This window comes from Grampus griseus, assembly GCF_964374135.1.
Source record: "Grampus griseus genome assembly, chromosome: X".
NCBI classification, from domain to species: domain Eukaryota; kingdom Metazoa; phylum Chordata; class Mammalia; order Artiodactyla; family Delphinidae; genus Grampus; species Grampus griseus.
In genome coordinates, this window is record NC_138999.1 from 127309616 (window position 1) to 127324627 (window position 15012).

Consider the following 15012-nt stretch of genomic DNA (forward strand, 5'->3'; position numbering starts at 1 on the left):
TACACATGTTATGTAAAACAAAATCACCGAATAATCTATGAGTGCAGGTGTTCACAACAGCAGAGAAAACTAGTTGGGACCAGCATATCTTTCCTTTTTTTTTTTTTTTTTTTTTTTTTTTGCGATACGCGGGCCTCTCACTGCTGTGGCCTCTTCCGTTGCGGGGCACAGGCTCCGGACGCGCAGGCTCAGCGGCCGTGGCTCACGGTCCCAGCCGCTCCGCGGCATGTGGGATCTTCCCGGACCGGGGCACAAACCCGCGTCCCCTGCATCGGCAGGCGGACTCTCAACCACTGCGCCACCAGGGAAGCCCCAGGACCAGCATATCTTAAACTGACTTAGGCAGCTCCCTCTTGGGATGGGAGTGGGTGTTGTAGGATGGGGAGGGATCAATGGAAATACCAACTTTACTTTCTAAGCATTCATGCATTTTTTTTAAAAGAATGGTTTCAATTTTTTTCTCAAAAAAATGTAAAGAGAAACTGATGACAAAGCCTAGCATTTGAGAGATTACCTGTAGATAGGGTTCTAAGAATACCTGTTATAAAAAGATCTAAAAGGAGAAACAAATCCTTTATTCATTTCCAAGTATCTTTTTCTGAGCTAGAAAAAGACAGTCCTTCGAGGCCACTGCTGAGGTGTCACACCAGTAAAGGCTATGACTTGAGCCAGAGAAAATCCTGTATCAGTTATTGCACATTTTTGGTATTCTCCACAAAGGAAACAAAGGATTTTAAATATTCAGATTTTCTTTAAATAATGCAATTTATGATAAACATGTTCCATCGGATCAGGTGAAATACAGGCCATCTACTGTTTTCCCTGAATGTGTATTCTGAATGGGTAGTGCATATTAAGCATCATTATTTGCTTTTAATAGTTTGATTTACTACTCACGCTTCACTGAGGAAGTTTCTTCCAGTGCATCCTCCAGACTGAAACCAACGTCCCCAGATCCTAAAAATTAAAAAAAAAAAAAAAGATTTTTGAATGTAACTATGTTTGCAAAACACAAAATAATACTGAAATACTCTCGTAACGGTCACTTCCCTTTAGACAGTGTCCTGAAGATACTGCCACAAAAGGAAATCAGTTGAAACCACCCAAAGATATATTGAATTGTTATCCTTCGACAAGCAACCTATTGCTACCAAAACAACAACAACAAAACAAACAGTCTTCAGTCTACTTGAAGGCTGAAGGCTCAACTGTATGAAACATGAAGTACAATCTTATTTTAAAAAACTTTATAGTATGACTTTTGCAACAGGGAGTATCAGAGCCCCCAAACTCCATTGATAATGGGCAAGTTCTTTCACCCCATCCCGGCTCTCACATAAAGGCTGCTCTGCATTTTGGCAACCCAGGGCACCTTCCCCCCAATCCCAGCAACTACACCTAGACTAGTATCTCTGACTAATTACACATAACTAAAAAGGCACTGGGGAAGAGTTTTTCACAAGAGAATTTGTCCTCAGAAGTGGACCCATCTGCCCAACCCTGACTGCTATTGAACTTGACAGCTTTCATTCCCTCTAGATGGGCATGTAGTTTCCCACCAGGGTATATACATTAACTCTCAAGCAAACCACTATGCGTGTATACTGAAGTTGAACAAATAAGTAAGTGGACAGTGGATTATAGAAGCCAGGTTTCTCACTGTTGGAGAGGGAGTTTACAGATAAGAAGAGAAGGCTAGAATGACCCATGTGATAGTGGATCAGAGTTGGAGACCTCAGTATGAACCACATTTAGCTTCATATATATATACAGATGGTTACATATAGAAATATTCATAAACATGTGTATATATACGGGTTAGTATGCAGATATATATTCCCTTGCTCTGTCAGGTGCAAAGACCTAGAAGCAACAACACCCCAGTAGCAATGAACACACTGAGCACCCAGATCTTGGTTTCTAAATACCATTCTCCAATAAATGGAACCAGAGCTCCTTGGAGAAATGGCTGATTCTAGAATTGGGGCAGGAAATATCTAGATGAGTTTGGAGCATATTACAGTGCTAGGAAGTACTTTAAAATATATTGATATTGGTTGGTATAGGTCAAAGGACCACAGGACTGACTGAAAGAGTTCTCAATGGCTAAAGGTGGAACAATTTTAAGCAGCAAAATAAAGTGGTATTGGATTATGACCCTAAGTATAAATTTCCATGAGTCCAGGCTGATATAAATAATTGAACAAAAACATAAAAAGGAGAGAATAGAAGAATTCAAATTAATTTATGTAGATATCTCTCCTCTCCATAAGTGTTGACTTCCTTCCAAGATTACAGTATGAGAAGGTGGGGAGAAACCAGTGGAGAAACCTGACAAACACTACATCAGCCAGGCGATCAAGGTTAACTTTAACAGTGATGAGTCATATTGATACTATATTCCCTTGATATGATGTGATGAGAAGGGCACTATACCTGTGTGGTCTTCCTCTCAAGGAAGTGTAGCTCTATAACCCCAGTATAATCATAAGGAAAACATCAGAGAAATTCCAGTTGAGGGGCATCCGACAAAATACCTGACTAATACTCCTCAAAACTGTCAAGGCTGTCAAAAACAAAGTTTGAGAAACTGGCATAGCCTGAAGAGCCAACGGAGATGTAATGATGGAAAGTCATGTGGTACCCTTGATTGGATCCTAGAACAAAAACAACGACTTTAAGTAAAAACTAAGGAAGTATGAATAGAGTATGGACTTTAGTTAATAATAGTGTATCAATGTTGGTTCATTAATTGTGACAAACGTACCATGCTAATATAAAATGTTAATAATGAGGGAAACTGGGTGTAGAGCACATTAGAACTCTTTGCACTAGTTTTGCATTGTAAATCTAAAACTGTTCTTAAAAAGTTTATTTTTAAAAATACATTTTATATAGCAAAAAAAAAGGTAATCACTAAAAGAGTTACAGGATATATAACCTCTAACTTATTCAAGAAAAAAAAAGAAAGGTCAACACCAACAACTAAAATTCAATCCAACAAAAGTCACCAAACGGAAAAAAGAAACAAAAACATGTTAAATAGAAAACATGGACTTTAACATAAGAATATGTACAATCATATCAGTAAAAAGTGAGTGTAAATAGAATAAATCTCCTATCAAAAGATAAATGGGGACTTCCCTGGTGGCGCAGCAGTTAAGAATCTGCCTGCCAATGCAGGGGACACGGTTCAAGCCCTGGTCCAGGAAGATCCCACGTGCCGCGGAGCAACTAAGCCCGTGCGCCACAACTACTGAGCCTGCGCTCTAGAGCCCACGAGACACAACTACTGAGCCCGTGCATCACAACTACTGAAGCCCGCACACCTAGAGCCCATGTTCTGCAACAAGAGAAACCCCGCAATGAGAAGCCTGTGCACCGCAATGAAGAGTAGCCTGCACACCAAAATGACGAGTAGCCCCTGCTTGCCACAACTAGAGAAAGCCCGCACGGGGCAAAGAAGACCCAACGTGGCCAAATAAATTTTTTTTAAAAGATAAATGGGATAAAAAATTACTATATGCTGTTGACAAAATATACACCTAAAACAAAACATATATATATATATAAACAAACATATATATGTGTATATAAAATAGAGAAATATATCAGGCAAATGCTAACAGGAAGGAAACAATATTAATATAAGACAAAGATAAAATTTAAGACACAGGAAAAGAGCAATATTTTATGGGAATAAAGCATATAATCCACCAATAAAATAAAAGTCTTACACTTAATAACCCAGCTTCTAAAGTAGACTTTTGCTTCTTGCTATGATGAAATAATTGGTATTAGATTAGCTTTCCCATCATAAACAACCATAAAATAGACAAAACACAAAGCAACAGCTTTCAGCATTGAATAAGCACTGAGAGACCGCAGTCCCTGAGATCAGGGAAATCATGACCACTAAATCCAACAGGTGTTCCAGGATTGGATCCTGAACCTATAAAGATCATCATTGGGACAATCTGTGAAATCTGAATGAGGTCTGTGGACTAGATGGTAATACTGGATCACTGTCAATTTCCTGATCTTGATGGACGTACTCTGGTTGTGGAGGAGGGTGTCCTTGTTTTTAAGAAATGCACACTGAAGTATCAAGAGGTAATGGGCATCGTGTTTGGGACTGATTCTGAAATTATTCAGAAGAAAGGTATTTGGAGATACATATACACACCAGAGCAAATGTGGTAAAACTGGGAAATCTAGGTGAATAGCAAATGGGAATTCCTTGTATTAGATATTACTGGAACAACTGGTGAAACTTGAAAGAAGTCTTAGGATTAGGTAGTATTAACGGATCAATGTTAATTTTCTAATTCAGATGGTTACACTGATGATATACAAAAGGATGTCTATAGGAAACGGACTCTGAAGTATGCTGTGGGAGAAGGGATGATAGGTAACATATTCTTAAATTATTGGGGGGGAAAAAAGTTCCGTGTACTGTACTTGCAAGTTTCCTGCAGGTCTGTAACTGTTTAAACATTTAAAGAATTAAAATAATTTAAATACACATATTTCTTATTCCAACAATTGTACTTCCAGGTACGTGTTACAGAAAAATACTTATACATGTGCCCAAAGAGTTATGTACAGGATGTTCATAGCAGTACTGCTTACAACAGCAAAAAGAAATGGAAACAGACCAAGTGTTCAAAGAAGAATAGTTGAATTAAATATGGTAAATATGGTTCTTCAATACAATAAAATGTCCCGTAGCTGTTTAAAAGAATGGGATACTCTCAGTAAACTAGGACTAGAAGGCAATTTCCTCAACTTGACAATGAGTATCTACAAAAAACCTACAGCTAACGTGATATTTAAGGGTGAGAAACCAAAGCTTTAGAAGATCGGGATCAAGGCAATGATGTCCCTTCTCACCACTGCTTTTCAACATCATACTGGCAGTCCCAGCTACTTCAGTAAGAAAAGGGAAAAAAAGGTATAAAGATTGGGAAGGAAGAAATAAAACTGTCTTTGTTTGCAGAGGACATGATCATACAAAATAATCTAACCCCCCAAAAAACAACCCAAAACAAAAAACTCCTGGAACTAATAAGTAACTACAGCAAGGGTGCAGGATATAAGGTTAATACAAAAGTCAATCAATTTCCTATGTACCAGCAATGAACAAATGGAATTTGAAATAAAAACACAACACCATTTACATTAGCGCCCCCCCAATAAACACCTGATATAAATCTAACAAAATTTGCACAAGATCTATATAAAGAAAACTGCAGAACTCTGATGAAAGAAATCAGAAGAAAACTAAATAAATAGAGAGATATTCCATGGATAGGAAGACTCAATACTGTCAAGATTTCAGTTCTTCCTAATTTGATTTATAGATTCAGTGCAATCACAATCAAAATGTCAGCAAATGATCTTGTGATTGACAAACTGATCAAGTTTATATGGAGAGGAAAAAAAGAATAGCCAATACAATACTGAATGAAAAGAACAAAGTTGGAGGACTGACAACTACACAACCTCAAGACTTACTATAAAGTTATAGTAATCAAGATAGTGTGGTATTAGCAACAGACAGATCAATGGAACAGAATACAGAGCCCAGAAATAGACCAACATAAATACAGTCAACTGATCTTTGACAAAGGAGCAAAGGCAATACAATGGAGAAAAGATAGTCTTTTCAACAAATGGTGCTAGAACAACTGGACAACCACATGGGGAAAAAATCTAGACACAGACCTTACACCCTTCACAAACATTAACTCAAAATGGATCATAGTACATTGTCTTTTTGTTTTGTTGATAAAAGTTTTTGCATAGCAAAGGGAACTAAGTTGAATTAGGTTCATTTATTTTTGCTTTTATTTCCTTTACTTTAGTAGACGGATCCAAAAAAATATTCCTGCGATTTATGAGAAGGAGTGTTCTGCCTATGTTTTCCTCTAGGAGTTTTACAGTATATCTTCCATTTAGGTCTTAAATCCATTTTGAGTTTATTTTTGTATATAGCCTTAGAGAATGTTCTAATTTTATTCTTTTACATGCAGATGTCCAGTTTTCCCAACACCACTTATTGAAGAGACTGCCTTTTCTTCATCATATATTCATGTTTCCTTTGCCATAGATTAATTGACCATAAGTGTATGTGTTTATTTCTGGATTCTCTATTCTCTTCCATTGATCTATGTGTCTGCTTTTCTGCCAGCACCATACTGTTTTGATTACTGTAGCTTTGTAGTATAGTCTGAGGTCAGGAAGCATGATTCCTCCAGCTCTATTCTTCTTTCTCAAGATTGTTTTGGCTACTTGGGGTCTTTTGTGTTTCCATACAAATTTTTAAATTATTTGTTCTAGTTCTGTGAAAAATGCCATTGGTATTTTGATAGGGATTGCACTGAACTGGTAGACTGCCTTGGGTAGTATCATCATTTTAATAATACTGTTAAACAGAATATTGATACCCAGAACACGGTGTATCTTTCCATCTCTTTGTGTAGTCTTCAATTTCTTGCATCAGTGTCAAAATGGATCACAGACCTAAATATAAAACACAAAGTGATAAAACTCCTAGAAGATTAACACGGCAGAAAATATAGATGACTTGGGTTTGGTGATGACTTGTTAGATACAACCAAAGGCACGATCCATGAAAGGAAAAATTGATAAGTGGATTTCATTTAAATTAAAAAATTCTGCTCTGCAAAAGACACTGCCAAAAAATGAAAAGACAAGCCACAGATTGGGAGAAAATATTTACCAAAGGCACATCTAATAAAGGACTGTTATCCAAAATATACAAAGAACATTTAAAACTTAATAGTAAGAAAACAAAGAACCCCATTAAAAAATGGGCCACATCCCAAGGGTCCCTGGTGACTAGTCTTCTCCTGCAGACCTGGGATCCAGGCCCAGCCATATGAAAAGATGTTTTCCAAAGAAGATATACAAATGGCCAACAGGTATATGAAAAGATGCTCAACAACACTAATCACCAGGGAAATGCATATTGAAACCACAATGAGTTATCACCTCATACCTGTCAGAATGGCTAGAGTGAACAAAACAAGAGCTAAGTGTTGGTGAGGATGTGGAGAAAAAGGAATCCTTATGCATCACTGGTGGGAGGTAAATTGGTTCAGCCTCTATGGAAAACAGTGGGTCTTCAAAAAATGAAAAAGAGAATTATGATCCAGCAAATCCCACTTCTGGGCATATAGCCAAAGGAAATGAAATCACTATCTCAAAGAGATATCTGCACCCCCCACACCATGCTCACTGCAGCATTATTCGCAATAGCCAAGACATGGAAACTACCATTGACAGATGAATGGATAAAGAAAATGTGGTCTATACAAACCATAGAATCTTATTTGCCATTGAAAAGAAGGAGATTCTGCCTTTTCAACAACATGGATATATCTAAGAGGGTATTATGCTAAGTGAAATAAGTCAGACAGAGAAAGACAAATACTGTATGATCTCACCTGCATGTGGAGTCTAAAAAAGCCAAACTCATAGAAACAGAGTAGAATGGTGGTTGCCAGGGGCTGCAGGGGGGGCGGAAATGGGGAGATGTTGGTCATAGGGTATAAACTTCCAGTTAATGACGAATCCGTTCTAGGGATCTAATATAGTATTATTAGACAATAATATAGGTGACAATAGTTAGCAATTTTCAGGTATATAATACACTATTGCTAAGAGGATAGATCTTAAATGTTCTCACCAGACACACACACAAAATGGTAATTAGGTGAGGAGCTGTTAACTAATGTTATCATGGTAATCATTTCACAATATATACATGTACCAAATCATCACATTGTCAATTATATGTCAAAATGCTGGGGAAAAAAGAGATAAAGAAAAAATAAAGATATGAACCATGTGAGTCAGAGTTGGTGTATGTCTTGTTGGAATGTTTCTCTAAAACTATACACATAAACAAAAGCTGACCAAGAAAAAAACAACGGGCCAAAGACCTTAACATACACATCACCAAAGCAGATAGACAGATGGCAAATAAGCATATGAAAACATGTTACACATCCTATCATTAGGGAAAATCGAATTAAAACATCCAAATGGCCAAAAGTCCAGAACGCAGACAACAGCAAGCACTGATAAGGATGTGGAACAAAAGGAAATCACATTACTGCTAGGAATGCAAAATGGTACAGTCACTTTGGAAGACAGTTTGGTGGTTTCTAACAAAACATACATACCATATGATCCAGCAATTCTGCTCCTTCGTGTTTACCCAAAGGAGTTAGAAACTTATGTCCAAACAAAAACTTACACAAGGATGTTTATAATTTCTTCATTCATAATTGCCAAAGCTTGGAAGCAACCAAGATGTCCTTCAGTAAGTGAGTGGATAAATAAACTGTGTGACATCCAAGACAATGGAATATTATTCAGTGCTAAAAGTAAATAAGAAATCAAGCCATGAAAAGACACAGAGGAACCTTCAATGCCCATACTCAGTGAAAGACGCCAATTGTAAAGTAACACAGTGGATGATTCCAACTATCTGACATTCTAGAAAAACATTAAGACAGTAAAAGGATCAGCGGTTGCCATGGGTTGTATGGGGTGGAATGACTAGGTGGAGCACAGAGGATTTTTAGGGCAGTGAAAATACTCTGTATGATACTCTGACGGTGGATGCACGTCATTAAACCTTTGTCTAAACCCACAGAACGTACACCACCAAAAGTGAACCGTAATGTAAACTATGGACTTTGGGTGATAATAATATTGTCAATATAGGTTAATCAGTTGTAACGAAGGTAGCATTCTTGTGCGGGGGTGGGTGTTGGTAATGAGGGAGGCTGTGCATGTGTGGGGGCAGGAGGTATATGAGAAAACTTTATACCTTCTGCTCAACATTGCTGTGAACCTAAAACTGATATTAAAAAATTAAGTCTATTTTGAACAAAAGAATGGCATAAGCCTATATACTGACATGGGAGAAAGCTCCAAGATACAGTATTAAATAAAGAAAGCAAAGTGCAGAGAAGTATTTTTCCATGCGTGTGTATCTACATTTATAGCTGTAAAAATCTTCTGGAAGGGAGCTTACACGCAGTGATTGGTAACAATGATTATGTTTAGGGAATGAGAAAAGTGGTCAGGGAGGAGCACTGTACTATTAATTAAAACCCTTCTTTTTGTTTTTAATCATGTATAAGTATTTATATTATTATTATAAATAATTTTTAAAGTTCTGTATCAACCCCTCCAAAATCATAAGCCAATCATCCTACAAAACTCTATCCCTACTTTTTCACCCAAGAAGTGAGAGAGTAGGTTCTTCCAAATAACACCTTGTACAAGTAATAATGTTTTTAGCCTCAGCCATTCTCCTACTGTTTGCTGATATGTCCTGCTATATGTCATCAAGAGTTAAGAGCAATACAACACACATTTTTCCAAAGAAGACATGCAGATAGCCAGCAGGCACATAAAAAGACACTCAACATCGTTAATCACAGGAAAATGCAAATTAAATCCACGATGAGATCACCTCACACCGGTCAGAATGGCCATCATCAAAAAATCTAGAAACAGGGCTTCCCTGGTGGTGCAGTGGTTGAGAGTCCGCCTGCCGATGCAGGGGACACGGGTTCGTGCCCCGGTCCGGGAGGATCCCACATGCCGCGGAGCGGCTGGGCCTGTGAGCCATGGCCACTGAGCCTGCGCGTCCGGAGCCTGTACTCCGCCACGGGAGAGGCCACAACAGTGAGAGGCCCGCGTACCACAAAAACAAATAAAATAAAATAAAATAAAATAATAATAAAATAGGGTTGTATTATGGTGATCATTTTGTAAAGTACAGAAATATCAAATTGCTGTGTTGTGCACCTGGAACTAACAGAGTTGTAGGTCAGTTATACTTCAATAAAAAAATAAAACTGTACCAGGGAGATAGTTCCATATCAGAAAAGAAGAAATAAAAAAGGGTTGTAGCCCACAGCTCTTCTATGTAACCTATAACTCAACGACTCAGGTTGGGTACAGGCAGACAGGAATCCTGTGCATTAGGGACACTGCTTCGCCCTCTGGCACGAGGCACACCCTAGAAAGCAGCTGACTCATCGTAGGCCCAATTTACAAGGCCCCAATCACTGTACCTGGGAGGCCAGTGTTCCGGCATCCAGCAGAAGTTATCTCGTTCCACTGCAGAGGGCTACAAATTTCTTCTAATGGAAAAAGCATGTAGTGAGCTGGTTACACCTATCTGAAAACATACGGCAGAACTTTGGAAACCGTACCCATGGGCTTGTGTGTGTCCTTGAGAAGATACATCTAATAAGGAAAGTGCCGGTTCTATCCACAGATGCCCCGACAGCCTGAGTCTGTCCTGAAGCGGACTGTGCCCCTTTGGGAGGGAACACAAACTTGACCTTATATTGCAACCTGACCCACCGTGCCTGGGTGACTGGTGTCTGAAGCTAAGGGCACATTTAATGAGGGCTATAAAACCAGGCACAGCAGGCCCTTGTTAGAGGTTTCTGCCATGGAGTGGCTGAGATCCAGCACCTGCCCAAGCCTTGACTGAAACATCTGATCCACGAGAGAGCCCATCTGATGTGCCCCTTAAGTACCTTTCATGTGGATTTGATCACTCCCTCCCTCCCTCTCTCCCCTGTCGTCCTCCCACCCTTCTACTGAGCTTATCCTGAAAGCACACCCCCCCACCGTCAGGTGTTATGTTCACCCTCTCTAGACCTGCCCTGTCCAACATGCTGCTATTTAAATTAATTACAATTCAATAAAACTTTTAAAAATTGAGTTCCTTAGTCACACCAGCCACCTTCCGATGCTTAACAGCCACGAGTGGCTGCTGGCAACTGTGTTGGACAGGCCGACAGAGAACCACCCATCATCGCCGCTCTAGACGGTGAGCTGCTGGAAGCGGGGACGAGGCCTGGCAGCGAGAAGGCCCTCCCTCAAGGTGTGTTTGCCGTGATCATCCAAACTCTGTCCCCGTGCTGTGAGAGCGCTACTAGTAGATCGTACCTGATATTACTTTGTAACAGATCCATTTGGGTTTCATGCCAAGAGCAAACTCATCTCTGCAGAGGGACAGTCTGCTCCCTGCTGCTGGATTCAGAATTGCAGGGGCAGCCGGGATCTCTGCTTACTGAAGATTTCAGAGGCAAAGTCGCAAACCAGCCAGGGAGATGGGTGCCTCTCAAGTGCCCAGTCACGTCCATCACCCTGCTCTCTAAGGATAGTTTCTTTTCCACATTTTTCTTTTGTATGTATAAGCAGTTTTCAATTTGGGGGTAATGGGTCCGGTACAAATCCTAAATGAATAAATATTCACCCAAACTGCTTTGGTTCTCAAATTTTCAAATCTTGTCCCTTTTCTGTGACTGAATAAGAAGCCAAGGGAGAGAGTGGCATGGACATATATACACTAACAAACGTAAGGTAGCTAGCTAGTGGGAAGCAGCCGCATAGCACAGGGAGATCAGCTCAGTGCTTTGTGACCACCTAGAGGGGTGGGATAGGGAGGGAGGGAGGGAGGGAGATGCAAGAGGGAAGAGATATGGGGATATATGTATATGTATAGCTGATTCACTTTGTTATAAAGCAGAAACTAACACACCACTGTAAAGCAATTATACTCCAATAAAGATGTTAAAAAAAAAAGAGCCCAAGGGACATCTGAGACTAGTAAATTGTAGATGCCTCATCTTTGGATTTCCCATTTGTCTGTCCGAGTGAAGCTTCCATAAATACTGAAACTACATTTAAGTTTGTCCGAGAAACCCAGGACAACACCCACCTGCTTGGCATCGGGGCTAATGCCTGCATCTATGCCACAACTGCAAAGGAATGGAGTTATCTATCCAAGAGGAAAATGACTCGGTCACCAGCGAGGCTGTTAACAAGTACAGAGAAGATCCGCACCAGAAGACGGCCCAAATGACATTCACGCTGGAGGGGTCAAATCATAACCCAGTAAATAGAACCGCAGCACAAGCCCCTTGATCATCCGAGTTCGGGGAATACGACTAAAATCAGCCCCGGGAAGACTGAACCTACTGACGTAGGGGTGGGGGGACAGCTTGATTGAACCTGACATGAACCATGGAATAAGGATGTTCTACTTTAATATGATAAAGACCTCGGCTGACACGGCTGCTTGTAAAGCCGTGCGTTTCCCCAGCCCTCTGGCCGGGGACCACTGGGCCGCGAGTAATAAAAAGCAAACCTACAGGTCAGGAAAACAACCCCCCACCCCTCTGCTGCAGGGGCTCCCCGCCGACCACGGACATGCTCCTGAAGACTGCCTGTGGGGAACCTCCACAACAAAGTCATAGGCACGCACGGTCAATTTTACAAGCGTCTCTTTGAACACACTTTCTCTGTCTCCCGCCTCGTGCTAGAGAGGGTGGGAGCAAACTGAAGACGCTGTTAGGCTCGTCCCTGATTTCCCCGAATTTCTGCACCGTTTTAACTCTTGTAGCCTCAACCTAGATTCAAACGCATGTGTCTTGATAAATGTATGCTTTTACACCTCCACGCATGCTGAGTAATTAACATCCTCTGGGTTAGCTAGACGCTGCAGCCTTGCAAGGGAACATGAAAATGGCTTTCCTATGATTCCGATTACTAAACGGATTTAGCTACTGCCACCTGAGCTCCCACCAGTTTCATGAATAAATTTAAAGCACTCCAGGAGAGGACAATAACAACGCAAAGGCAGCAGTTCACCACAAGGCAGGGATCAGCATTTCAGTCCCAAACAGCCACCACCATCAACACATCTGCAGTGTCCAACCCAGGCAGCTGGCTGCCCGCATTCACAGGGCACACCTCTCGCCAGGCACCTGTTATGTAAAAGGGAACTTGGTAATGCAGGGAAGGACGTAGATGCGGGCGACATGGCTAAAAGTCTTTGTACATATTTCCAGGAAGCATCTAAGTGTCCTACATACGTGGCAGGTAGCTTGATTTTCAATATCGGGGGAGGATTTTTGTTTGTTTGTTTTACAAATTGCATAAGTCACTTTGCTGACTGAAAGGACAGTTTCAAAAAAAATAATTAAGAAAAAAGAAAGGACAGTTTCTTCCTTTCCACAAAGAAAGGTACATGCCTATGATGGCTGCTCAGAGGAAATTCCAAAGGTTCTTGGAAAGCCTGCAAGGATAACCTTTTCCACAGAAGTCGGAGCTGACAGCTAGGGGACTCCCCACCTAAAGGAAACTGCACTGGATACCAGGGGCTGGGGGAAAGAGGACTGATTGCTAATAAGTATGGGGTTTCTTCTGGGATGATGGGAATATTCTAGAGGTAGATAGTAGTGATGGTTGCGCAACCTAGTGAATATACTACAAACCACTGAACTGTAGACTTTCAGTTGGTGAATTTTATGTTATGCAAATTATATCTCAATTTAAAAATGCAGTAGCTGTCGCCAGGTATCGTCCCCAGCATTCAGCTCTGCAAGGGGGATACCCTGGGACCTTAGAGATCAGGGTGGGGAGCTGAGGACCACAGCAGTTAATCATTCGGCAGCAGAAACAGAAATGGTCCTGGAGCCAGCAGATACGATGTCTCGTCACAGCTCTGCCACTCACTGACTGGGGTCCTGCAGTGTTCACTGGACCTCGTAGAAGGGACCTGCTTCCTGTACGTAAACTGAAGCTACTACATCTGGTTGCTCAACCCCCAAAGCAATGAGGTGGATGGCATGATGGAAACAAAGCAACCATGGACAAATAAATAAAGTGCCAAGATGATGTACCAGGAGGCTAGGGGTCTCAGGATAGCCCTATGAACGCCAAGAAGCGCACTGCTCCTGAGGTCACAGTTTCTGAGAAGCAATGCGAGATACTAAGTGCCTTGCCAAAAGCAACCCTGCTGGTGTCACATCAAAAACTGGAGCCTAAGGCTTCTCGACTCTGGTCCAAGGCCATTTCAAGACAACGCATGAGGATATCAGCGCTGATGACCAGCTTTGGAGTTAAAGAGCCTGGGGTCAGGTCCCTTTCTGCCACTCACCAGCAGAGACACCTTGCACAAGAGCCTCGACAGCTCTGTGCCTCAGTTTCCTCATCTGTAAAATGGAGATAAGAGATTCTACTGCAGTGGGTTGAGGCGAGGAATACATTGGTCATTATATATAAAGTGATTAGCCCACTATCTGACACGTAGGAATCTCTCAATTATCAGCTACTATTATATTTGGTAGTAAGTAAAGTAGAATCGCCTGGTAGATCTACAAGTAGAAGGCCTTCAAAAAATATGTATGAGTAAATAGCTTACAGGAGAGTACTAAAATGTTCAAAAGCTTAATAGATGCAGACAGAACAAAGTCACATTCTGATCTGAACTTACCCAGTGTCTGATGAACCTCTAGATTCTACCGATGTGATATAAGCCTGGGAAATCGAGGCACAAGAACGTCACAAGGCCATCCCGAAACACTTCTGAGCCACAGGCTCTTGACTAATAATCAGCAATGCGCATGGCATTTCCTTCCCCTTTAGCCAACATAAACACAAGCGGATATTGGTGTAATTCCTTAAGTGAGGCAGCTGTCTCTGGTTGATGTTGCATAGATGCAAATTTCCCAATCAGAGCCGGGCAGCGCTGAACAAGACCTCAGGGATCGTCTAGTCCAGCCCACTCATTTCTGAGATAAACAGAACCCATGAAAAGGTGGATAGAGTTGAGGGCGTGGGTTGTTTCAAGTTGGTTAAACAAAAAGAGGAGAATCTCACTGTAATACAGCTCATTATGCAGTACACATATGTTCTGATGAAGCCCGGCTTGCATCATGGGCCCTCAAAGAGCCCGCCTGGACCGAGAGCCTGACCTACCCAGTCCACTTCAAGGGAGAAGCCAAGCAATCGTGTCATGAGGTACGGCGCTAAGCTAGGGGCTTCCCCGTCCATGCCCATGAGTAGGATCGGCGGGAGAATCTGAGTCTACGCCTAAGAGGCCCATCAGGATTTCTGCCTTACCTCCTGGCCAGGCCAGCGCAGCGCAAAGGGAGACAG

At 41.3% G+C, this 15012-nt stretch overlaps 1 protein-coding gene across 1 annotated transcript in view; it reads right to left on the reverse strand.

The window, feature by feature from the left end:
* CD99L2 (CD99 molecule like 2) overlaps window positions 1–15012 on the reverse strand; it is a 111213-nt gene that overhangs the window by 54300 nt on the left and 41901 nt on the right. Inside the window, exon 2 of the mRNA XM_082681952.1 lies at window positions 898–957. Within this exon, the coding sequence (XP_082538078.1) occupies window positions 898–957 (60 nt within the window). The remainder of the gene's footprint in view (window positions 1–897; window positions 958–15012) is intronic.